This window comes from Pituophis catenifer, unplaced genomic scaffold (genome assembly GCF_029215685.1).
Source record: "Pituophis catenifer annectens isolate HBS135680 unplaced genomic scaffold, rPitCat1.0.hap2 SCAF_2, whole genome shotgun sequence".
NCBI lineage: Eukaryota > Metazoa > Chordata > Lepidosauria > Squamata > Colubridae > Pituophis > Pituophis catenifer.
In genome coordinates, this window is record NW_027256882.1 from 159,326,729 (window position 1) to 159,353,924 (window position 27,196).

Sequence of the window (27,196 nt, forward strand, 5' to 3'; positions counted from 1 at the left end):
AAAAAAAATCAATTCTTTTTCCATATATTGTATAAAGTCTTTCTCATTTAGTAAACTTTGATTTAATGTCCATCTCATTCTTTTTCCTTGTCCTTTCCATATCATCATTATTGGATTATGATCTGCCCATATATTTGCTTCTATTTCAATGTTATCTATCTTAGATATTAAGTCTGTTGACATCCACATCATGTCTATTCTTGACCATGACATATGACTGTTTGAATAAAATGTATATTGTTTCTCCTTCAGATTTCTTTTTCTCCAAGCATCCTGCAAGCTTAATTCATCTTTCATTGTCTTAAATGTTTTCGGAAGTGTCTTTCTTGGATTTTTATTCACTTTTCTAGATTTATAGTCTAGCTCGTTATCAACAATCACATTAAAATCTCCTATTATGCAAATTTCTTCATATTCATATTCTAGTATTTTCTTGTGTAGTTTTGCATAAAATTCTTCTTGATTTTCATTTGGAGCATATATACCCACCAGTAATACTTTTTTGTAGTTCATTACAATTTCTACCATTAGTACTCTTCCTTCCTCATCCTCAAATATTTCTTTGGATTGTATTGTCCGTTTAATGTAAAATACTACTCCTCTTTTACTTTGACAGGCCAATGTTGTATACAATGTCCCCAATTTTCTTCACTCCAAAAGTTTTTTATGTTGTTTTCCAATATGAACTTCTTGTAGGCATATAATTTCTAATTTTAGCTTCTCTGATTTATTAAATATTTTTATTCTTTTTATTGCTGAATTCTATCTCAGAAGATAGATGAAACAGATGATAACTTGATAGCAAATAACAACTGTGAAATGAAACAACATTTGACAAGGAGCAATGGCAGTTAATCCAAATCAAGTCTGCATGTGTCCACCACAGCTTTTGGAGGAAGGAGTACAGTTTCTTGAGTTCCTGAAGGGAAGGCAGGATAACCATCTAATAAACAAATAGATCTACCAAAGGCTTGAATAAACTCCATTGGAAGATATTTGCTGAGAATCAATTAGGGCCAATTAAACTGTAAGGCACCAGTGCTCCTGATGTAGCATTCCCTTGATTGTAAATCATGAAGAATCTTGTCCAATCAAATAGATTTCAGGTTTTCTGCAGCAAATAGCTCTTTTTATAGTTATACCTGATTCACCAGCTTCCTTAGGAACTCTAGCCTTGGGACAAATCAGCACATGAGGCCATGGCCTGGCTTTCAGGTTCTCTAGTTTTTCCTCTGGAAAAAAAAATTCATTGGGGGAAAAATATTCATTTTCCAAAGAATCCAGTTTGGCAAAGCTGCCCACTTATAATTGTCCAAGGATTAAAGAAGAAGTAGACCAAAGGTGCCACAATCCAAATGCTGTTTAAAAAAATCCTTTTTTAAAAAAAAAGCCCAAGGTTACAAATCAAAGATGCTTAGAAAAGGAAAAAGGCCGGGGAGTGAGAAGGGCCAGAGTAAACAGACTAGGTGCTAATCTGTATGTCATTATGCAATGCTGTGGCTATCCCATTACAGCAAGGCCATTCAACAGGGCTCCATTGTGTGGAGATAAAAATAAGGAAATTAGCATCCAAATTGGAGCTTGCAAAAAGGGAAAGCTTAGACCTTGGCATGAAGATGGAAAGTTTCCAAACTCTAGGAGAGCAGGTAGAAGAGGGGACTGGCCACCTTCTTGGCTCCACCCATACTTGGGCACAATCCCTTCTGGCTACACCTACAGAGAGAAAGATATATATATATAATATATATATATATATATATATATATATATATATATATCTGCATGGCCCCAACTTTTGGACAATCCTTTTACATCTTTGGCCTTATCATTGCCAGTCCACCAGCTCCAGCCCAGCCATGAGGAGAGAAGTTTGCACTGTTGTTTTTCTCCGTGCTGTCTTCATCGAGTTCTTGGCAACCATGATTTTTGTGTGCATTGGTTTGGGCTCAGCCTTGAAGTGGCCATCAGCCTTGCCAAGTGTCCTTCAGATTTCCCTGGCAATTGGCTTGGCAATTGGCACAATAGTACAGACCTTTGGTCATATCAGTGGTGGCCATGTCAACCCAGCGGTGACCATCGCCTTCTTCGTTGGGAATCAGATCTCTTTCCTCCGGATGTTGTTTTACATCGTGGCTCAGCTGCTCGGGGCCATTGCTGGTGCAGGCATCCTTTATGGATTGACCCCCACCAATGCCCGTGGTAATCTGGCAGCCAATGGGGTAAGTACATCCTCTCACAAGGGAGTGGGGTCTAATTATTTGTAGGAAGAATTCTCAGGCAGGTCCAAGGAAAATTTGCATCTCAGGGGAAAAGAAGTAGCAGCTGTTCTGTTCCTGGATACTGGTGCAAGAGTGTTTTTTCCATTCCCAGAGAGCAGGTGGTACAACAGATGGAATGTAAGAGGGAAATGTTCTCTTATCCATGGCCCTAGAAGTTTGCTAGCATGCATGGAGCTATTTAGAAGGAAGAGCTCTGTGCAAACAATTAATAAGTGGAACAACTTGCCTGCAGAAGTTGTGAATGCTCCAAGAGGGGAAATTTTTAAGAAGTTGTTGGATAACCATTTGTCTGAAGTGGTGTAGGGTTTCCTGCCTGGGCAGGGGGTTGGACTAGAAGACCTCCAAGGTCCCTTCTGTTATTTTATTCTATTCTATTCAAATGTCCCCATGTCCTAAGGGGATGAATGAGTCGGTTTAAAAAGGAAAGCAAGAACTGCATTAAGTCAATCACTGCCATCGATCAAAAGATCAGCAGGAACAACATAAGGAATCTACCTAGGTATTGGTTGCTTATTAAACAATCATTGTTTTCCTTTTCCCAGTAATTTCACACTTGATGCAAATTTGTGAGCTTTGGCTTGTGTGTTCTTGGAAAGGCATCAAAAGAACGATGCCTAGGATTTACACGCGTGCACACAAGCATACACATACATATCATTTACTATATTGTTTCCTCCAAGCCTCCTGAAAAACAGCTTTTGATAATCAGGGTAATCATTTCTGGCTCAGTGCAAGGAAAGAGGGCTTTGAACAGAAAAGGATGGACAGCTACAAACATGTAGAACAGGCCTATCTCAAGGTCCCTGGAAAAGATCACAGGGCAGCCTTAAATTCATTGAACCCAAGGTTTCATCATAATAAATTAGACAAACAATCTGGGAAGCTTGTGAGAACCATTATTAGAGCTGGACAAAAAAAGATACAGATACTTCATCAGCACTCACCGTCCCAGTGATGTAGATATTGTATCAATTGTCTAATTATGGTTATTAGAAGAAAAACCTAAGGGGAGTAACCCAGAGCCTCTTGCTCCATCAAAGCTTTCTATTTGCATTATAACCCCAACTAAAGTAAGCATTGCCTTAGGTGGTAAAAAAATATATGTAAATCCCCAATGGAATTTAAATGAAGTATATATTAATACTAGTCTTTTCTAAGTCATATTTAATAGATTCTTGCATTAAGTATGATATCAGGACCCATTTAAAGGTCAGGGTACCTCCAACTGAGACTACCTAAAAGAAAATTTAAATCTATTCCAAATTACTGAACAATCTCTTATCTTTCCTTCTGTTATCTTCAACAAGCCCCCATGGTTTTAAAGCCCATTTGACATACTGGTAGATACAACATTATCCAAAGGAAAATATTCCAGATGGGATGAAGGAGACGAGGCTTAATTTCTGTGACCAAGACACAATATGAAAGAGATTTTACGAAATCAGGGTTGAAGTTCTTAACACCCAAAGAACCATGCTCTATTTTTTGCAGAGCTTTCAAAAGCCTCTTAGCTTGTTCTTTTTGGAAGGTACCTCTAATCTCATACCTGTGCTGAAACTTGGTAAGTGGAATTGTTTATTTGAGATTAAGGAACACACCCCCCAATGACACAGGAAAAGCCACTGTGCAGAGTTAATTGCAGTTCAGAAAATTAAAAAAGATTTAAACCAAAAGGCAATCACAAAGATCTGTTCCACAGTTCGGCATTCACAATTCTTCTTGATTTTCAGCAGAAGTGACTTCCTGACAAGAACATACAAGACTAAAGACTAAACCTCTGTCCTTTTTCTTCTAACAGCTTAGCAACAACACAACAGCAGGTCAGGCTGTGGTTGTGGAGATTATCTTGACTTTCCAGCTTGTCTTGTGCATTTTTGCCTCAACCGACAACCGCCGAAATGACAACGTGGGATCCCCATCTCTGTCCATTGGAATGTCAGCCGCTCTGGGCCATCTGGTGGGGGTAAGTGTTGTTTGTGCTCATTGTGCAAAAGCCGAAGAAAGGAGCAAATGGAGGGAGTGTACTTGTTCCACTCATCACTGCAACTTTTGGCTGAAAACCACCCTCAGATCATAAGGTGCTATAACAGGGGTGGGCAAATGTGGCCCTTTTACAACCTGTGGACTTCAACTCCCAGAATTCCTGAAAAAGCCAAGCTGTCTCAGGAATTCTGGGAGTTGAAGTCCACAGGTTGTAAAAGGGCCACATCTGCCCACCCCTGTGCTATAACTATGACAGTCTGTTTGTCCTTCTGTGCAAGCAGCTTGTGTGTGAACTCCAGGGGAACAAGGCATCTGTAGCTACAATCTTTTCTGCACAGTTGACCATTAGGAATATGGGGATTTTCTGAGAATAGGATAACTTCCTATACAGCGACTTCCCAATTCTGAGGTACAAGATTTCAGAACAAACTTAGGCTCTACTATAGGCATTGTAGACTAGGCGTTTCCAACCCACAAACAACCACACAGGCCACATACAACCCTGGACAACTAGTAATGTGGCCCCACAATAAAAATATTTTTTAAAAATAAAGTTTGTTATCAATACATATTAATTATGTTATGTAATATATATGCTGCCCAAGACAATTCCTCTTCACTCAATGCAGCCCAAGGCAAGGTTGGACACCCATGTTATAGGCAGAAGCTTTCGTGAGTGGTGTAATTAACAGAATTCATAACACTCAGTCCTCACAATCCATGTGGTGCCTGTGTTGAACTTCATGCTGTCTGTCTTTCCTCCAAACATCAGCACAGATGGTAGAGCCTCTGTAGCATCAAGCCACAGAAGGAAGTGCCAAAATTCCTCTTAAACAATAACTCTTCCTTGGTGTGTATTGCCGGACCTTTCGTGTTCTCCATGACTGGTGCTGGGAACAGGAGCCATAGGAGGCCTTTAATATTTGGCTGCTGTGATACGGAAAACCAGGTTTCCCATAGTATATGGCAAGAGAAATGCTACCTGAAGGACAATTGACAGGTGATCTTCCAGGGGAAGGAGCAGACAGATTGTTAGAAAAGTCCGCCTTGAAGTGGCAAGGGAAGTTTATATGCCTAACCTATTTTGTTGTTCTCCTCTACAGATCTATTTCACTGGCTGCTCTATGAATCCTGCCAGGTCTTTTGGACCTGCGGTTGTCATGAAAAGATTTACCTCTTCTCATTGGGTAAGAAGTGGATTTATAATAGCGCCAAAGCTCCTAGTAATCAAAATGAAATTGATCAAACCATATTTTTAATGGCAGCTTTCTAGAAGGAATGCTTATTCAGTTAGCAGATGACATAAAACCGGGAAGGATAATTAATACTGAAGGAAATAGAACATCCAAGTTATTATGATAAATTAGGAAAGTGGGATGAAAAGAACAGAATGGAATTTAATCAGATAAATACAAAGTTCTCCATTAAAAATAACTAAATCCACAGGTATAGCATGGGCAATACCTACCTTAATAACATTACGTATGAAAAGGACCTTGACATTGTAGTTTATCAAAGTGGGGGTTGGTCAACAGAAATATAGTTTCCAAATCATAAGAAATGGATCCTTGCGCTACGTAGAAATGGGGTTGGATTATGGTCTACTCCAGATCAATAACATTATGATCTAATATATAATTCAATATATAACCTAGAAATATTTCAAAAGAAGTATAGCATTATTCTCTTCTGCTTTGCAACCATGCTGAGCCAAAAATTCTGTAACGTTCGTAACAGAACAGGATTTCTCTGTCTCTAGTCTCACATGTTCATTTCTCAGCTGAAACTATGGTTCTTAAAATGTGAGCTGAAAAAACTGTGAAATGCAGAAGCCCATTACAATCACCACAAGTATCACCGAAACATTATTTCCTTCCTTGGAAACAGTATTTTTCTTTGTCTTTGTGTTTTGATTTTTTTAAAAAAGAACCTTCAAATTGATGTAATTTCATAAGAATCTGAAGACAATCAAGGAATCGATATATATACATCACTGCCCGGATACAGTTCATACTAGCTTCTGAAAAGTCACAGAGATTTTGCACAAGCAGAAACAATTCAATGTTTCTGAAATTCAGAGGCATTATGAACTAGGCTGTATCACATAATATCCCATAATAAATCACATAATAAGAGCCTTGGTAGTACAGTGGTTTAAGGCACCCTGTTATTAACACAGTTGCCTGCAATTTCTGCAGGTTCGAATCTTACCAGGCTCAAGGTTTATTCAGCCTTCCATCCTTTCTAGGGTAGGTTAAATGAGGACCCAGTTTGTGGGGGCAATAAGCTGACTTTGTATAAATATACAAAAGTATGAGGGCTATTGCTTAACGCATTGTAAGCTGCCCTGAGTCTCCGGAGAAGGGCGGCATATAAATCAAATAAAATAATAATAATAATAATAATAATAATAATAATAATAATAATAATAATAATGTATCACATAATATCAAATCAAATGTTATTATGTCTTAATAGGATATTCTGATTCATACAACTTGTTAAAATAATAGATAGCTTTTCAGAACCTACCAAACCTACTTTGGCCCTATTTAACCAATACCCATATGTTGTGTAAACCCACCAATAACTGTATTAACTGCGTTAGCTGGCATAGTTGGGGAAATTGGAAAGTCTTTAACTAATTCCTTGTATTGGTTTTTTAGGTGTTCTGGGTTGGACCCATTTCTGGAGCCATTCTAGCTTCTCTGTTGTACAACTACCTTCTGCTTCCTCACTCAATGACTATGTCTGAAAGAGTAGCCATCATCAAAGGTACTTACGAGTCAGAGGAAGAGTGGGAAATCAAAGAGAAAAGTATGGAAATGTCTTCTCCATAAACAAAAGCGATCAGAAGGAGAGGGAGAAAAGGAACCGGATGGCTTGCATGTCCATAAACACTCACTGTATACCTTGTAAGCCCAAGAAACTTCCCCCAGTGCCCAGGACCTGAAGAGGGAATGGAAACAGCTTACTTGCCTAAATAACTGTCTTGAATCCGCGGCTGTATGTATGTGAGTGCATGAGAAAACATGGCTCATTCATCAGACAAGGACAGTACATTCACCTCCTGGGGCTGCAAAAACCTAGATGGGCTCCAGGATTGTTCTATCCACATTTATTTTCTTTTTCTTTTTTTTTACAACAGGTCCAGAGGTGGGTTTCAGAAGGTTCTGACCAGTTCTGGAGAACCAGTAGCAGAAATTTTGAGTAGTTCAGAGAACCTGTAATACCACCTCTGATTGGCTCTGCCCCCATCTATTCTCTGCCTCCTGAGTCCTAGCTGATCTGGAGGAAATGGGAATTTTGCAGTAATCTTCCCCTGGAGTGGGGAGGGAATGGAGATTTTACACTATCCTTCCGCTGGAGTGGGGTGGGAATGGAGATTTTACAGTATCCTTCCCCTGCCACGCCCACCAAGCCACGCCCACCAAGCCACACCCACAGAACCGGTAGTAAAAAAAATTGAAACCCACCACTGAACAGGTCACTGAACATTTGTTTAGATATTGACATTTGATATTGACATTGGCAGGAGTCCAAAATTTGTCACTACAGATTTATTGATATGCTCCAGACTTTTTGGGGGGGAGGGGGGCACAGTGGCTTGAGCTCATCTCATCTATACACCGATATTTGTCACTTGTTTTGAAATGAGTAGGATGTTTTTAATTTCAATATTTAAGGCAGCCGAAATATGAAGCAAAACCCTGAGCTGAGGGCTGTTATGGTTGGCTTGTGAAAGAGGGAAAAACTGAGAGCAGCTTTGCACTGGAACCTGTGAGGATTTGTAGGAGGTCCCAGGGAGGCAGATCTTCTTAAAAGAAGATAGTACTTTAAGATCTATAAAGAGTCTTCTTCTTGTCATAGAATGCCGAGGGGAGCGAGTGTTCTCAGGAACTGCCTGCAGCCATTCCCTTCCTAAAGTGATTCCAGGGTTCAAAGGGAATACAGTACATCAAAGTTCTTTCCTTTGGCTTAATTTCCATCTTCCAAGAAGCAGCAGACAGAAATTCTTTGAGGGCTATTCAATAGAGCTCAGTCTGTCTCCCGTAGCCATTTAGATCATCCCGACTTAGTTCCTGCATGTTTCTGATGCAGAGAGAGAAGGAACTGAGAAGGAAGGAGAATTGCCATCATTTGTGTTGCTTGGAACAAGTCAACAGGGGAGATCAGGGGAGGAGAACTGCAATTAATTGGTAGAAATGAGACCAGGAGTAGAACCAATAACAGGAGATAAAAGTCGGCACTAGTAGCTGACAACAGCGTTCAACATATGCTTGGATTCCAGATACAGAGAGAGAAGCAGCACAGGAAGGTGCAACAACGCGTGAGTGCAATGCACTCATAACACCTCGGATGAGTCACCATTTCACTCTCCCTTTCCCGCCTCAGGGTAACACCAAATGAATTCCCTCCCCCCAAAGAATGAGGACGTATGTAAAATAACTATACAGACAAGCAATTTTAGGCATAATTATCCCCTAGCTTGAGAAAGATGCAATATTTCTTAGCGCTCTGGGGAAAGATCAGGAGCAGATAACATCCATGTGGACAAAATTATATTGGCTGCAAAAGGGTTCTCGGGTGGGCCTTAGGAAAGCCTGATTGATATATAGGGCAGGGGGAAGACTCATTCTCCACTTAGAAGTCCTAAATAAACTAATCTGAGCTCAGTGTGTGCCTGATGGGGGAAGGGGGGAATCTACTTGCAGAGAAAGACCACCTTATCTGTCAGGCCTACAAACCAAGATAAAGTTCCCTGAATGACAACAGCTGTGGTTCAAGAGAATGTGATGAAAGACCAAGCCAAAAGTTGAATTTTAAGAAAGCCTACCTTTTATGAGGGGGAAAAGCCCTCATTCTCCACCTAAAAGTCCAGAACAAATGTTATACACTTGTCTGCTTTATAACTTAATTTTGGAGGGAACAGGCCATGTCCAACTATTGTTTTTCTACAAAAGAAGTAAGTGTTTTGCTTGTAGGCTTTGTCATTATTTGTTATGTATTGAATTATTTATTATCAATAAAAGAGGAGGAGGGTGTATAATAACCTTGTCTGAAAGTGTGAGATTTAAGGAACAGCATGGGGGAGAAGAGGCAAGGAAGTGAAGATGACAGCACAACTACACAGTGGAAGCGCCACCCTCTTTGTAAATGTATGTCGATGTGTGTTCAGAAAGGACAGGGTTAACACTTAATGCAGCCACCATCTTGTTTCTCCCGCAAGCAGGGAGCTGATCCCACCTGTTAATTTGAAAGGAGGTGCATCAGCTTGGGAATAAGCAACTGAGATCAAGAATAGATGGATATTTAAGAATTGTGTCAACACATATTGGTATAAGATTTAGCTAAGCCACCCTCTCTTTTGGGAACCATATGTCTGAAATGGTATAGTTTCCTGCCTGAGGTTGGATTAGAAGACCTGCAAGGTCCCTTCCAACTCTGTTATTTATCATTCTGTTTCTCTAATCAAATATACATTTGTCAAGCCTTGAGCCATTCTGAAATCCTGGCCCAGAACAAGGAGTGAATTTCCTGCAATTATTACATTGCCAGGACCTCTTTCCCTTTTTATTATTATTTAATTTGCATAATGACCCAAAGGGATGTCAGATAAGAGGCATTGTGGGAGCTATAAATGATGCTTCTTTGTTTAATTGATATGCCTGGAAGGAGGGAGTGAAGATGGATTCCCATAGGCAATTACTTGTCCTGTATACTATTGTATCTTATATATTCCCTTCCTATGATAAGAGTTCCTATGATATGAATAAATATTCACATTTACTCAAATTTAAATCACAAAGTGGAGAAAATAGTAAAATTGAATGTGCGGTCCAACTTCATGTTTTTATAACTAATGGAAAACCAGTGTCTTCTCAACTCAGTAGGAATTGGGGGAGCTGATTTTGTTGTTTACAATCATAAAAAAAATCATGATATCTATTTCCATTGTTAAATGTCCAAACATTTAGTAACCTGAGCATCTATAGAAATGAATAAATATCGGTATTCTACAAGAGGAATCACCCTATGCAGACCACACTATGTGTTCCCAGCATGTCAGCTGCAGGACGCCACCAACAGATAGAGTTTCAGTTTGTAGTTGAATTGATCTTAACTTTAGATCTATAGAAATATGATGTGCAAGTGGCAACATATCATTCTTGTGGAATTATCCTCTCCCCAGATATAAGGCCTGCCCTCTCCCTGTTCAGTTGTTTGAGAAATGGTCTTGGAGAAGAGATTGCTACTATCTCCAGGTTTTAGCTGCAGATTTTAAAGTGGTTGCAGCTGTATATTTCTGTGTTTGCTGTTCTTTATTTTTTTTTTTAATTTGATTTATATGCCGCCCTTCTCCGGAGACTCAGGGCGGCTTACAATGCGTTAAGCAATAGCCTTCATACTTTTGTATATTTATACAAAGTTAGCTTATTGCCCCCACAAACTGGGTCCTCAATTTACCTACCTTAGAAAGGATGGAAGGCTGAGTCAACCTTGAGCCTGGCAAGATTCGAACTTACAGTAATTGCAGACAGCTGGTGTTAATCACAATGCTATCAGTCTGCTGAGCCACCAGGCCCTTTTTATTGTTTTGTTCTTTGTCAGTTTTAATCTTACTATATAGTAGGCAGATTGTAAACTGCTCAGAAATTGAGCCGAAGCAACTTAAATATCTGAGCAAACATTCATGCTTGCAAACTGCTATTCCTTAACCCATATTGTTCTATATTCTTGAAATTTGGTGTCTTTGAACAATCATTTACAAATAGTCTTTATTGGCTTAATATTTTGTAAAACTCATGTTACTTTCTCTAATGCTAAAAAATAGTTTGAAAGCACTTTGTTAGCTCGGAGCTATGAATCAAAAGGCATTTTAAACGATGATATGATAACTGTGCATTTTTGGACAAAAGTACCTATGTTGCAATTGCTCCGAAAACAGAATTCTTAATCTAATCCAATTAACTAATATAAAATACACCCTGTGCACTCTGTTCAGTTTTTTTTGATAAAAGGAATCCCTTGCTATTTTTGACTCCAGGGTCCTCCCTCGTGTTAATTTTGCATGACTGGTGATCCAATTTGGACACCACCCCATCCTAATAATAAAGCTTATTTTCTAAGCTTGTCAGATCCAAACATACAAAGAGCTTCACCTTCCATACTGCTTTCAAGATGGGTCGTGAAGTCAAATTCCCTCTAGACAAAATTAGCCTTTCATAAATCCAGGAAAGAAGTTACACTTGATTAAATAAATTTGGGCCTTGACCATTAAAACTGCTTTCTCTAGTAAACCATGGGAGCTTCTTGACAGAAGAACGCAAATGAAGGAGACACACATTCATTTAGAGAATGATCCAATCATCTGACATTCACTGGACCACTTGGTCTGGGCTTAACAGGAGACAAAGGTACTGGAAGCTTTGCAATTGCTGTAGTCTGCGATCCTCTGGAGCTGCATTTGAAATTGCATGCAGTTTGAAAGGAAACTAAACTGGCCACTTACCAAAAAAAATCCAGGCAAACCGGTTTTTTACCCCAAGAGGTAGCAACATGATGTACTAGACTAGCATGACACTAGACACCAGTGGAAATAAAATCTGTGTTCAGACACCATGTACAAAGTCCATTTTAAAAAATGCTTGTGGAATTCAGTGCTGCTAAAGAACAGTGGACTTGAGTTCAACAGAATGTGGAAAGGGTGATTTGGTTTTCCACAATGTATGGAATAAACTATTATTTGTTGGACTTGTGTAACATTTAAGCCCTCAGCAATTAACCCTTAACATAAATGTGTTCAGCCATGAACCACGGCTAGACTCGTACAACATCCTAGTCAAACTCACAACAAAATATTACATTAAATCTCAGCAGGCTATATGGATTTGGTCTCAGGGTCCAAATTTCCATTGTAAAGCACTGGTACTTAAGTTGTGTTTAAAGAGGTTTTCTTTTGTTTAACTTTCTCATATTCCCCCAAGCCTCTTGAAAAAGAAGCTTAAGAATAATTGTTCTCTATTAAAAAAAAGAATGTTGTAACATCACACTGTTTAGTTAAGCTCTGTTTAGCTAAGCCATTAGCCATACAAATTACCAGACACCATTTTTGTAATACACTGTCAAATTTCCTTGGGAAATGTCTGATGGAGTCTTACAAATACAATAATTTTATCTTTAAATCATTCTCTGGGACAAAAGGTTTTCCTCTTCTCTTCTTCTAACATAAATACTGTTCAAAATCTAATACATCACGGCCAAATCTATACCAAAAGATTAGTTCAACAGCTTAATATACAGCATAACATTCACATTTGTTAAAATTTATTATTTATTAAACAATACATACTAGTAATACATTTCTGTTCCAAAGAACTACTGTTTTTGTGCCTGTCAAATAATTGCTTATTTGAATCAAACATGCAAAAGAGGAGTTGTTTTTTGGGAGAGCTAAAATGGTTCCTGAGTAGTTTTTATATATTTCCCATCTATTTATTTAATGATTCATGTCTCATGTTTATTGGTTAGTCATGGGCAGATGAGAGAAGATGATTTAATTCCCCAAATCACAAGGTATCAACAGTCAAATATTTTCATACATAATATGTTTCATTTTATGATAGAATTGTGTTGGTAAAATTATGTTCAAACTTCCAAAAATACATCATGATCTATCTGTTATTATCTTTACACTAATTTCTCCTTATAGGTCTCTATGGTTTTTCAAAAATCTAAGCTATACTGTACCTAATTAGTAGTAGCCCAAATTCCCCTAGTCTTTGGTCTTTGTTTTACTTTTTTACAGTTGTTTGTGTCTCTTTGTCTTCCCATTATTACACTAATGTTTTATAGTATTTAAAATAATTAAAATACACTGTGTAACTGTTTCCAATAATTTCTGAATCTGGATCCCTTACTCTTCCTACGTATTCCATGGCGAAAGAAGGAAACGTTTCCTGAAAGATATTTGCTCATCTTTTGAGCCCAGATCTTGCAATGGACCACCTCAAATTGGTCTGGGTATGTTTCAAGAGGATTTATGCACAAGTCTTATGAGAGAGGTTGAGGGTTCAAAGATCTGGCCATCAGTACTCCAAATAAAACAATAAGCCAGATACATTCCCCCTCTGACAAATGCTGTACAAGTTCTCAGCTCAGAGGTGTAGAAAATTGTTTTGGAGAAGAAACACTGCTCTACTCTGTAATTTCATGCTGAGCTGAAATGACACCAGGGTGAGACTTGACTGATGGAGTTTCTTTCTCTCAAGAGTCACAAATGTCACAGATCCCAAATGAGATGTCTACTAGAATAAATGAACAGAAGACACTGAAGTAAGAAGAATTGTCTGTGGGAATCCTCCATCCCCCATGGGTCAACTTAGACCCCACCCCCAAACCCCATTTGTATAGGCCTAGTACTGCTTTGAGATTTTAGCCTGGTGGCTAAATTTAGAATTTAAAAATAAATTTAGGTGGCTCAGTGGCTAAGACACAGAGCTTGTCGATCAGAAAGGTCAGCAGTTTGAATCCCTAGTACAGGACTCCTGCGTGAGCAGGGGGTTGGACTAGATTACCTCCAAGGTCCCTTCCAACTCTGTTACTGTTACTAAAATGATACTATGAAGTGTGGTGAGAAACCAACATATATATAAAAAATTGGTTTCAGTTGTCAAAATAGAAGCAAAAGGAAAAGCTATGTCAACCTTTGGATAGACATTATAAATCTAAAAAAGTAAAGCACTACTTCACTCTGCTCCTTACAAACACAAACACACACACACACACACACACACACACACACACACACACACACACAGTGAGAGAATGAGAGAAAGGGGGGAGGGCGGTGAAGAGAGAGAGAGGGAGAGAGAGAGAGAAACCCACAAATATTTTGGGCCTCTCCACTCTTTGTAATGTTACTGTATTTTGACCCCATTGTTATCTTTCGCTGCTGAAAGTCTGGAATTGGACTTGAAAAACTTTGGAATTAGAACTGGAAAACATTCCCAAAACATTTTTTTTTTAAATCACCTTCTCTTGAACTAGGGAAACTGAACTCCTTATGTGAAGGTATTGCATGTTTCAGAAAGAGCTGCTCACAGTGGGACAACAAACAAATGAAGATGGCCGTCACAACTTCATGATCAAAGCCCCACCTGTTTTCTAATCAATTGCACTAACGATGCATATTAAAAGGGGGGGGGGAATGTCAAACATAGAGTCCTGATCACCCTTTTTGATTTTTATCACCTCCCCTGCAAATGCCCCTAGTTTTGGGGTTAGATACTCAAGATCTGTGTTGGTTGCCACCTCAGGGCCTACACCCAATGCCCAACTCCTTGTAAGCTTGAATTCATATGAAACCACACCTTCCATAAATCCACCTTCCTCCTTCCTTCCAAGGGAAGGGGAAACAATGAGGCTAATTCTGCATGTCTCCATCAGTCTTGCTCACAGATTGCGAGAGTCCATCCTTCTTGATCTGATTATGCGTTGTCCCTCTGTTTCTAAAGTCTGTGGCACTACAAAGACAACTGTTAACCTGGCACTGTCAATGGAGCAACTGGATTTTCTAGATTGCGATACAGATAGTCCTCGATTTTGTGACCGTTCGAAGTTGCAACAGCACTGAAAAAAAGTGACTTATGACCATTTTTCACACTTACGACCGTTGCAGCAATCCCATGGTCCTGGGATCAAAATTCAGATGCTTGGCAACGGATTCATACTTATGACAATTGCAGTGTCCTGGGGTCATGTGAACCCCTTTTGTGACCTTCTGAACAAGCAAAGTTGATGAGGAAGTCAGATTCACTTAACAGCCCTGATAGTAACGTAACTACAGCAATGATTCATTATCAGCTTGGCAAGGAAGGTCATAAAATGGGGCAACATTCACTTAACAAATGTCTCATTTAGCAACAGAATTTCTTTTTTGCTACATTGCAGTTGTAAGTTGAGAACTACCTGTATTCGGAATCAAGAAGAATCCCTTCCCCACAGGCCGTTCAGGCCATTGATGATGGGGATTTTATTTTCCTCTGCTCTGCTGTGGGACCTGATTTGCCCCCATCAGTCACCATCCTCTAGGCTATCTGCCATGTGCAGTGTCTGTTCTGTAGATTGCACACTAGGACGAGTAATGGCATAGACCGATATAGAACCTTCTAGAACTCCTTCTTGGTGTGAAGAGAACAAGCAGGGCACAACTATGACCTTTCCCTCCCAGCCAGTTTGCACTACATGAGTATTTTTTTCGTTTTAACACTACAGATGGCTTCTGTCCCTCCATCTACTACAGGTAGTCCTTGATTTATGACCACAATTGAGCCAAAAATTTCTGTTGGTAAGTGAGACATCTGTTAAGTGAGTTTTCCCCCTTTTACGACCTTTCTTACCACAGTCGTTAAGTGAATCACTACAGATATTAAGTCAGTAACATGGTTGTTAAGTGAATCTGGCCTCCCCATTGGTTGTCGGAAGGTCGCAAAAGGTGATCACATGACCCCGGGGCACTGCAACCCTCATAAATATGAATTAGTTGCCAAGCATCTGAATTTTGAACACATGACCATGGGGATGCTGTAATGGTCGTAAGTGTGAAAAATGGTCATAAGTCACTTTTTTCAGTCCATTGTAACTTCGAACAATCACTAAATGAACTGTTGAAAGTTGAGGACTAATTGTATTCTTACAATTAATCACCACATGTACCACAGCCTCAGGCCACCTATTGGTGTTTATGGGCACCTGGGCTGGGGACCTATATTCTGGTCCTTTACTTGATATTTGCTGCCAACAAGGAAACAAATAATTAATTTTGAGCCTTGATAGTACAGTGGTTTAGTGCACCCTGTTATTAACACAGCTGCCTGCAATTTATGCTGGTTCGAATCTCTCCAAGGCTCAAGGTTGACTCAGCCTTCCATCCTTTCTAAGGTAGGTGAAATGAGGACCCAGTTTGTAGGGGCAATAAGCTGACTTTGTATAAAATATACAAAAGAATGAAGGCTATTGCTTAACGCATTGTAAGCTGCCCTGAGTCTCTGGAGAAGGACGGCATATAAATCAAATTTAAAAAAATAAATAAAAATTGGCTTACTAACCCATTTTTCTGACAACCTCTAACCCCTTCCCACCCCAATTGTTGCACAGTACCCATGTGGGAAACGAGGCATTTGGAGTTATAGTTGTGGCTTGGTTGCCCTTCATAATAAGAAGCAAACTGGTAGAGACGGGCTTTGAAACCTGCCCCTGATTGCAAGATATAAACTGTTCTAAGTAAAGCTGCCTTTTGTAATTGACCGATGACGATTTTGTCAATGCCAATTATTGTTCAAGTGGTGCTCCAGTTGTTTTGGGGATCATGTATTATATAAAATAATAATATAATATATAATTACTATCAATGTTATATTGATTATTTAATTAAGATTTTATTACATTATTAATTTATGCATATTGCGGTTTTAATTACATGGGGATTAAAGTTTTTTGCACAGTCAGCCAGATGTTTAGACTACATCTGACACTTTTATTTATCTATCGAGTCCTTCCCAAGGGCCTGCAATAGGCAGATATTGTTGATATAAGATGTAAACTGTTCCAAGTAAAACATAGTCCAAATTCTCATTTAATACTCCAATCTTTCTTCCGTGTTTGCTCCCCCATCATTTCCTAGGACTCACTGAGCTGCTGAATGTCTTTAGAGAGAAGGCAGAACCCATCACTGAGACTAACACACACACAGAGATATATAAGACTGCCTCTGTCCCTCCTGCAAAGACCCACACCCCCTTTTTTTTTTCTGTGCTCACATCACACAGACAGGCTGACATATGCATTCATGCACAGAGAAAGAGCACTGTTTATTTGCCTTTGTAGCTACAAATCATGAAAGATTATAGTGGCAAACCAAGCCTGCGTGGATATGTATTTGCCAGCAGGCTGCCAGCTTCCTCTCCAGTTGAATTTAAGCAACCTTGCCAGGAAAGTGTTATCAGTCCAGCTCCCAGCAACAATTCTCTCATTATTAAGATTCTCTACTAATGGAAAACAGGTCCTGTGCGTTTGTGGGTTTGCTATGGAAAAACATAGTATGGAGGCTGGTTACATGTCTCCCACTGGGACAGGGACAGAGGTGGGCTTCAACAGGTTCTGACCAGTTCTGGAGAACCGGTAGCGGAAATTTTGAGTAGTTTGGCGAACCAGTAAATACCACCTCTCGCTGGCCCCGCCCCCATCTATTCTCTGCCTCCGGAGTCAGAGCTGATCAAGAGGGAGTGGAGATTTTACAGTAACCTTCCCCTGCCATGCCCACCAAGCCACACCCACCAAGCCACACCCACAGAACTGGTAGTAAAATTTTTTGAAACCCACCACTGAACAGGGAGCATTGCCTAGATTTAAACATGGATAATGGTCAATGCTAATCATTTTGCAGACCTCATTGACCTGTGGCATTTTCAGTCTGTTTTATTTTGCATTCATTTCTGTGCACATCCAGCAGTGGCGGGACTGAGGACAAACCCTCAATCCAGACAGTTTCCTTGAGCACAAACCCTTGCCCAGACAGCTGAGTAAAGGTTTTGCTGCCTTTCTGTCTCTCAGACTGTTTTTTTTTTTACTTGCAAAATGAAAAGTCCATCAACCTATCTCGGAAGATAGATGAGACAGATAATAATTGTTGATATCAAATAACAACTGTGAAATGAAACAACATTCGGCAAGGAGCAATGGCAGTTAATCCAAATCGAGTCTGCATGTGTCCACCACAGCTTTTGGAGGAAGGAGTGCAGTTTCTTGAGTTCCTGAAGGGAAGGCAGGATAACCATAATAAACAAATAGATCTACCAAGGGCTTGAAGAAACTCCATTGGAAGATATTTGCTGAGAATCAACTAGGGCCAATTAAACTGTAAGGCACCAGCGCTCCTGATGTAGCATTCCCTTGATTGTAAATCATGAAGAATCTTGTCCAATCAAATAGATTTCAGGTTTTCTGCAGCAAAGAGCTCTTTTTATAGTTATACCTGATTCACCAGCTTCCTTAGGAACTCTAGCCTTGGGACAAATCAGCATATGAGGGCATGGCCTGGCTTTCAGGTTCTCCAGTTTCTTTCCTCTGGAAAAAAAAATTCATTGGGGGAAAAATATTCATTTTCCAAAGAATCCAGTTTGGCAAAGCTGCCCACTTATAATTGTCCAAGGATTAAAAGAAGAAGTAGACCAAAGGTGCCACAATCCAAATGCTGTTTTAAAAAAAATCCTTTAAAAAAAAAAAGCCCAAGGTTACAAATCAAAGATGCTTAGAAAAGGAAAGGCCTGGGAGTGGGAAGGGCCAGAGTAAACAGACTAGGTGCTAATCTGTATGTCATTATGCAGTGCTGTGGCTATCTCATGACAGCAAGGCCATTCAACAGGGCTCCATTGTGTGGAGATAAAAATAAGAAAATTAGCATCCAAATTGGAAGCTTGGAAAAGGGGAAAGCTCTTAGACCTTGGCTTGAAGATGGAAAGTTTCCAAACTCCACAAGAGCAGGTAGAAAAAGGGACTGGCCAACTTCTTGGCTCTACCCACACTTGGGCTCCACCCACACTTGGGCAGAATCCCTTCTTGCTACACCTACAGAAAGAAAGCTATATATATTTATAGATATCTGCATGGCCCCAACTTTTGGACAATCCTTTTACATCTTTGGCCTTATCATTGCCAGTCCACCAGCTCCAGCCCAGCCATGAGGAGAGAAGTTTGCACCGTTGTTTTTCTCCGTGCTGTCTTCACCGAGTTCTTGGCAACCATGATTTTTGTGTTCTTTGGTTTGGGGTCAGCCTTGAAGTGGCCATCAGCCTTGCCAACTGTCCTTCAGATTTCCCTGGCATTTGGCTTGGCAATTGGCACAATGGTACAGACATTTGGTCACATCAGTGGTGGCCATATCAACCCAGCGGTGACCATCGCCTTCTTCGTTGGGAATCAGATCTCTTTCCTCCGGATGTTGTTTTATATCGTGGCTCAGCTGCTGGGGGGCATTGCTGGTGCAGGCATCCTTTACGGAGTGACCCCCACAAATGCTCGTGGTAATCTGGCAGCCAATGGGGTAAGTACATCTTCTCACAAGGTGGTGGGGTCTAATTATCTGTAGGAAGAATTCTCAGGCAGGTCCAAGGAAAATTTGCATCTCAGGGGAAAAGAAATAGCAGCTGTTCTGTTCCTGGATACTGGTGCAAGAGTGTTTTTTCCATTCCCAGAGAGCAGGTGGTACAACAGATGGAACGTAAGAGGGAAATGTTCTCTTATCCATGGCCCTAGAAGTTTGCTAGCATGCATGGAGCTATTTACAAGGAAGAGCTCTGTGCAAATGTCCCCATATCCTAAGGGGATGAGTGAGTCGGTTTAAAAAGGAAAGCAAAAACTGCATTAACTCAATCACTGCCATAGATCAAAGGATCAGCAGGAACAGTTTAAGTAATCTACCTAGAGTTATTGGGTGTTTATTAAAGATTCATTGTTTTCCTTTTCCCAGTAATTTCACACTTGATGCAAATTTGTGAGTGTTGGCTTGTGTGTTCTTGGAAAGGCATCAAAAGAATGATGCCTAGGATTTACATGGGCGCACACAAACATACACATACATATCATTTACTATATTGTTTCCTCCAAGCCTCCTGAAAAATAGCTTTTGATAATCAAGGTAATCATTTCTGGCTCAGTGCAAAGAAAGAGGGTTTTGAACAGAAAAGGACAGACAGCTACAAACATGTAGAACAGGCCTATTTTAAGATCCCTGGAAAAGATCACAGGGCAGCCTTAAATTCATTGAACCCAAGGCTTCATCATAATAAATTAGACAAACAATCTGGGAAGCTTGTGAGAACCATTATTAGAGCTGGACAAAAAGAGATACAGAAAACGGCATGGAGATAATATGGAATAATGGAAATCATATCCATAAACCTCCCTTATTAAATGCAAGTGGGAGTTTCAAGTCTCATCTCTAAGAATTGCAAGTAGAATTTGAGACTACTTCTATTCAGAATTATGCCATGATTTCAGGTTATGGATGAACTCCCCTCATTCCACGCTTTTCCCAAGGACCCCCTTTGTTTTAGATTTTTGACCCTGCCTTTATAATTTTTGTAAATAATTCAAGGTGGCAAACATACCTAATAGACCTTCCTTCTCTTATTTGCCCCACAACAATAGCCCTGTGAAGTGAGCTTGGCTGAGAGAGAGTGACTAGTCCAAAGTCCCCCAGCCGGCTGTCATGTAAGGCAAAACTAGGACTCACCAAGTCTTCTTTTCTAGACTGGTGTCTTAACCACTAGGTCAAACCAGCTTTTATTTCTCCCTTTATTTCTCCAACACTTCTTACTTCATCAGCACTCACCGTCCCAGTGATGTAGATATTGTATCAATTGTCTAATTATGGTTATTAGAAGAAAAACCTAAGGGGAGTAACCCAGAGCCTCTTGCTCCATCAAAGCTTTCTATTTGCTTTATAACCCCAACTAAAGTAAGCATTGCCTTAGGTGGTAAAAAAATATATGTAAATCCCCAATGGAATTTAAATGAAGTATATATTAATACTAGTCTTTTCTAAGTCATATTTAATAGATTCTTGCATTAAGTATGATATCAGGACCCATTTAAAGGTCAGGGTACCTCCAACTGAGACTACCTAAAAGAAAATTTAAATCTATTCCAAATTACTGAACAATCTCTTATCTTTCCTTCTGTTATCTTCAACAAGCCCCCATGGTTTTAAAGCCCATTTGACATACTGGTAGATACAACATTATCCAAAGGAAAATATTCCAGATGGGATGAAGGAGACGAGGCTTAATTTCTGTGACCAAGACACAATATGAAAGAGATTTTACGAAATCAGGGTTGAACTTCTTAACACCCAAAGAACCATGCTCTATTTTTTCAAGAGCTTTCAAAAGCCTCTTAGCTTGTTCTTTTGGGAAGGTACCTCTAATCTCATACCTGTGCTGAAACTTGGTAAGTGGAATTGTTTATTTGAGATTAAGGAACACCCCCCCCCAATGACACAAGAAAAACCACTGTGCAGAGTTAATTGCAGATCACATCTCAAAAGATTTAAACCAAAAGGCAATGACGAAGATCTGTTCCACAGTTCAGCATTCACAATTCTTCTTGATTTTCAGCAGAAGTGACTTCCTGACAAGAACATAAAAGACTAAAGACTAAACCTGTGTCCTTTTTCTTCTAACAGCTTAGCAACAACACAACAGCAGGTCAGGCTGTGGTTGTGGAGATTATCTTGACTTTCCAGCTTGTCTTGTGCATTTTTGCCTCAACCGACAACCGCCGAAATGACATCGTGGGATCCCCATCTCTGTCCATTGGATTGTCAGTCACCCTGGGCCATCTGGTGGGGGTAAGTGTTGTTTGTGCTCATTGTGCAAAAGCCGAAGAAAGCAGTGTACTTATTCGACTCATCACTGCCACTTTGGCTGGTAACCACCCTCAGATCATAAGGTGCTATAACTATGACAGTCTGTTTCTCCTTCTGTGCAAGCAGCTTGTGTGTGAACTCTAGGGGAACAAGGCATCTGTAGCTACAATCTTTTCTGCACAGTTGACCATTAGGAATATGGGGATTTTCTGAGAATAGGATAACTTCCTAGACAACTACTTCCCAATTCTGAGGCACAAGTTTTCAAAACAAACTTAGGATCTACTATAGGCATTGTAGACTAGGCGTTTCCAACCCACAAACAACCACACAGGCCACATACAACCCTGGACAACTAGTAATGTGGCCCTACAATAAAAATATTTTTTAAAAATAAAGTTTGTTATCAATACATATTAATTATGTTATATAATATATATACTGCCCAAGACAATTCCTCTTCACTCAATGCAGCCCAAGGCAAGGTTGGACACCCATGTTGTAGGCAGAAGCTTTTGTGAGTAGTGTAATTAACAGAATTCATAACACTCAGTCTTCACAATCCATGTGGTGCCTGTGTTGAACTTCAAGCTGGCTCTCTTTCCTCCAAACATCAGCACAGATGGTAGAGCCTCTGTAGCATCAAGCCACAGAAGGAAGTGCCAAAATTCCTCTTAAACAATAACTCTTCCTTGGTATGTATTGCCTGACCTTTCGTGTTCTCTGTGAACAGGTGATCTTCCAGGGGAAGGAGCAGACAGATTGTTAGAAAACTCCGCCTTGAAGTGGCAAGGGAAGTTTATATGCCTAACCTATTTTGTTGTTCTCCTCTACAGATCTATTTCACCGGCTGCTCTATGAATCCTGCCAGGTCTTTTGGACCTGCAGTTGTCATGAAAAGATTTACCTCTGCTCATTGGGTAAGAAGTGGATTTATCATAGCGGCATAGCTCATAGTAATCAAAATGAAATTGATCAAACCATATTCTTAATGGCAGCTTTCTAGAGAAGGGATGCTTAAATAAAACCGGGAAGGATAATTAATACTGACGAAAATAGAACATCCAAGATATTATAATAAATTAAAAAAGCGGGAGGAAAGGACAGAATGGAATTTAATCAGATAAATACAAAGTTCTCCATTAAAAATACCTAATCCACAGGTATAGCATGGGCAATACCTACCTTAATAACATCACGTATGAAAAGGACCTTGACATTGTAGTTTATCAAAGTGAGGGTTGGTCAACAGAAATATAGTTTCCAAATCATAAGAAATGGATCCTTGCGCTACGTAGAAATAGGGTTGGATTATGGTCTACTCCATAAACTACAATATATAACCCAGAAATATTTCAAAAAAAGTATAGCATTATTCTCTTCTGCTTTGCAACCATGCTGAGCCAAAAATTCTGTAACATTCGTAACAGAACAGGATTTCTCTCTCTCTAGTCTCACATGTTCATATCTCAGCTGAAACTATGGTTCTCAAAATTTGAACTGAAAAAACAGTGAAATGCAGAAGCCCATAACATCACCACAAGTATCACTGAAACATTATTTCCTTCCTTGGAAACAGTATTTTTCTTTGTTTGTCTTTGTGTTTTTATTTTTTTTAAAAAAAGAACCTTCAAATTGATGTAATTTCATCAGAATCTGAAGACAATCAAGAAATGTATATACTGTGTATATATATATATATATATATATATATATATATATATATATATATATATATATATACACACACACACACACACACACACACACACACACACATCACTGCCCGGATACAGTTCATACTAGCTTCTGAAAAGTCACAGATATTTTGCATAAGCAGAAACAATTCAATGTTTCTCAAATTCAGAGGCATTATGAACTAGGCTGTATCACATAATATCACATAATAAATCACATAATGTATCACATAATATCAAATCAAATGTTATTATGTCTTAATAGGATATTCTGATTCATACAACTTGTTAAAATAATAAATAGCTTTTCAGAACCTACCAAACCTACTTCGGCCCTATTTAACCAATACCCGTATGTTGTGTAAACCCACCAATAACTGTATTAACTGCGCTAGCTGGCTTAGTTGGCGAAATTGGAAAGTCTTTAACTAATTTCTTGTATTGGTTTTTTAGGTGTTCTGGGTTGGACCCATTTCTGGAGCCATTCTAGCTTCTCTGTTGTACAACTACCTTCTGCTTCCTCACTCAATGAATATGAATGAAAGAGTAGCCATCATCAAAGGTACTTATGAGTCAGAGGAAGAATGGGAAGACAAAGAGAAAAGCATGGAAATGTCTTCTCCATAAACAAAAGCGATCAGAAGGAGAGGGAGAGAAGGAACCGGATGGCTTGCATGTCCATAAACACTCACTGTATACCTTGTAGGCCCAAGAAACTTCCTCCAGTGCCCAGGACCTGAAGAGGGAATGGAAACAGCTTACTTGCCTAAATAACTGTCTTGAATCCGCGGCTGTATGTATGTGAGTGGATGAGAAAACATGGCTCATTCAAACAGCAAAATCAGACAAAGACAGTACCTTCACCTCCTGGGGCTGCAGAAACCTGGATGTGCTCCAGGATTGTTCTATCCACATTTATTTTCTTCTTTCTTTTTACAACAGGGCACAGTCATTTGTTTAGATATTGACATTTGACTTCATGGCAGGAGTCCAGAATTTGTCATTACAGGTTTATTGATATGCTCCAGGCTTTTTTGGGGGGAGGGGGGCACAGTGGCTTGAGCTCCTCTCATCTATACACCAATATTTGTTACTTGTTTTGAAATGAGTAGGATGTTTTTAACTTCAATATTTAAGGCAGCCGAAATATGAAGCGAAACCCTGAGCTGAAGGCTGTTATGGTTGGCTTGTGAAAGAGGGAAAAACTGAGAGCAGCTTTGCACTGGAACCTGTGAGGATTTGTAGGAGGTCCCAGGAAGGCAGATCTTCTTAAAAGAAGATAGTACTTTAAGATCTATAAAGAGTCTTCTTCTTGGCATAGAATGCCGATGGGAGCAAGTGTCCTCAGGAACTGCCTGCAGCCATTCCCTTCCTAAAGTGATTCCAGGGTTCAAAGGGAATACAGTACATCAAAGTTCTTTCCTTTGGCTTAATTTCCATCTTCCAAGAAGCAGCAGACAGAAATTCTTTGAGGGCTATTCAATAGAGCTCAGTCTGTCTCCCGTAGCCATTTAGATTATCCCAATTTAGTTCTTGCATTTTTCTGATGCAGAGAGAGAAGGAGCTGAGAAGGAAGGAAACTTGCCATCATTTGTGTTGCTTAGAACAAGTCAACAGTGTAGATCAGGGGAGGAGAACTGCGATTAATTGGTAGAAATGGGACCAGGAGTAGAACCAATAACAGGAGATAAAAGTTGGCACTGGTAGCTAACAACAGCATTCCACGTATGCTTGGATTCCAGATACAGAGAGAGAAGCAGCACAGGAAGGTGCAACAACGTGTGACAGCAATGCATTCATAATACCTGGGATGAGTCACCATTTCACTCTCCCTTTCCCGCCTCAGGGTAACACCAAATGAATTCCCTCCCCCCAAAGAGTGAGGACGTATGTAAAATAACTATACAGACATGCAATTTTAGACATAATTATCCCCTAGCTTGAGAAAGATGTAATATTTCTTAGCACTCTGGAGAAAGATCAGGACCAGATAACATCCATGTGGACAAAATTATATTGGCTCCAAAAGGGTTCTCCGGTGGGCCTTAGGAAAGCCTGATTGATATATAGGGCAGGGGGAAGACTCATTCTCCACTTAGAAGTCCTAAATAAACTAATCACAGCTCAGTGTGTGCCTGATGGGGGGAGAAAATCTACTTGCAGAGAAAGACCACCTTATCTGTCAGGCCTACAAACCAAGAGAAAGTTCCCTGAATGACAACAGCTGTGGTTCAAGAGAATGTGATGAAACACCAAGGCAAAAGTTGAGGCAAAGGAAAGCCTACCTTTTATGAGGGGGAAAAGCCCTCATTCTCCACCTAAAAGTCCAGAACAAATGTTACACACTTGTCTGCTTCATAACTTAATTTTGGAGGGAACAGGCCATGTCCAACTATTGTTTTTCTAAAAAAGAAGAATGTGTTTTGCTTGGGGGCTTTGTCATTATTTGTTATGTATTGAATTATTTATTATCAATAAAAGGAAAGAGGGTGTATAATAACCTTTGGCTGAAAGTGTGAGATTTAAGGAACAGCATGGGGGAGAAGAGGCAAGGAAGTGAAGATGACAGCACAAGTACACAGTGGAAGCGCTACCTTCTTTGTAAATGTATGTTGATGTGTGTTCAGAAAGGACAGGGTTAACACTTAATGCAGCCACCATCTTGTTTCTCCCCCACCCTTCCTCATCAAGGATATCTCTGATGAGCCATCTACAGGGAGTCCTCGACTTATGACCACAATTGAGCCCCAGATTTCTGTTGCTAAGTGAGACTATTGTTAAGTAAGTTTTGCCCCATTTTATGACCTCTCTTGCCACGTTTGTTAAGTGAATCACTGTAGTTGTTCAGCTAGTAACATGGTTGTTAAGTGAATCTGCCTTCCCCATTGACTTTGCTCGTTAGAAGGTCACAAAAGGGAATCATATGACTCAGGGACATTGCAATCATCATAAATGTGAGTCAGTTGTCAAGCATCCGAATGTAAATCACATGACCATGAGGATGCTGCAATGGTCCTAAGTGTGAAAAATGATCATAATTCACTTTTTAGTGATGTTGTAACTTTGAATGGTCACTAAGTGAACTCTTGTAAGTCGAGGACTACCTGTACTTCAATTGCGAGATGCAGTAGGTTAAATGATTTATATAAGAAAGCTGGTTACTCCATGGAGCCAAATGAAGGCCCCAAACCAACTGAAATGTTTAGTTTTCTTTTGACTGATTTGAATTCACTTAACTTAAATTCACCATTTCCAAACAAGACCAACAACTTGGAGACAACAGTAGTTTGACCTTTTAGATTTGCATGGTCTAGCCCAGTGGTGGGCTGCTGGTTCACACTGGTTCAGACGAACCGGTAGTAAAACCGACGGGAGGCTCCACCCACCGACCCCGACGTCATCATGACGCTTCTGCGCGTGCACGGGCCCATTGTGAACCGGTAGTAAAGGTAAGTAGAACCCACCCGTGGTCTAGCCCCACCCCCAAATTATGCCTTGGCCACATCAACTCATCAATCAGAATTGGCGGGGGGAGGGCTGACCTTACATTGTGATGGAGGACCTCCTAAGCAGGTGTTACTTGGGAAACCAGGATGTAAGATGCAATAGTAGTTTATCTCAGCATGCCCTGACTTTTCTTTACATTTATGAAGTAGGAGGGAAAAGTGCTGCTTTGTTTCTTTCCATCTTTGCTGCTCCCAGATAAGATGGCAGAGCAAAAGAAAACATTGACTGCTGGAAGATTGGTAGGAGGAGGGGTCCCCAGGCTATGGCACAGTCAGGCACTGTCACCTTTGCCAAGGTAGCCA

General features: G+C 39.9%; 2 protein-coding genes across 2 annotated transcripts; both read left to right on the top strand.

The window, feature by feature from the left end:
* The first annotated feature begins 1,856 nt into the window (after nt 1–1,856).
* On the top strand, nt 1,857–7,102 carry LOC139310703 (aquaporin-5-like). The gene is made up of 4 exons (XM_070934912.1): nt 1,857–2,219; nt 4,078–4,242; nt 5,366–5,449; nt 6,929–7,102. The coding sequence occupies exons 1-4, from the start codon at nt 1,857–1,859 to the stop codon at nt 7,100–7,102; spliced, it is 786 nt and encodes a 261-aa protein (XP_070791013.1).
* Nucleotides 7,103–19,002: 11,900 nt separating this feature from the next.
* On the top strand, nt 19,003–24,316 carry LOC139310704 (aquaporin-5-like). The gene is made up of 4 exons (XM_070934914.1): nt 19,003–19,365; nt 21,508–21,672; nt 22,527–22,610; nt 23,841–24,316. Exons 1-4 carry the CDS (start codon nt 19,003–19,005, stop codon nt 24,012–24,014), a joined length of 786 nt encoding a protein of 261 aa, XP_070791015.1. The 3' UTR covers nt 24,015–24,316.
* Nucleotides 24,317–27,196: the final 2,880 nt, after the last annotated feature.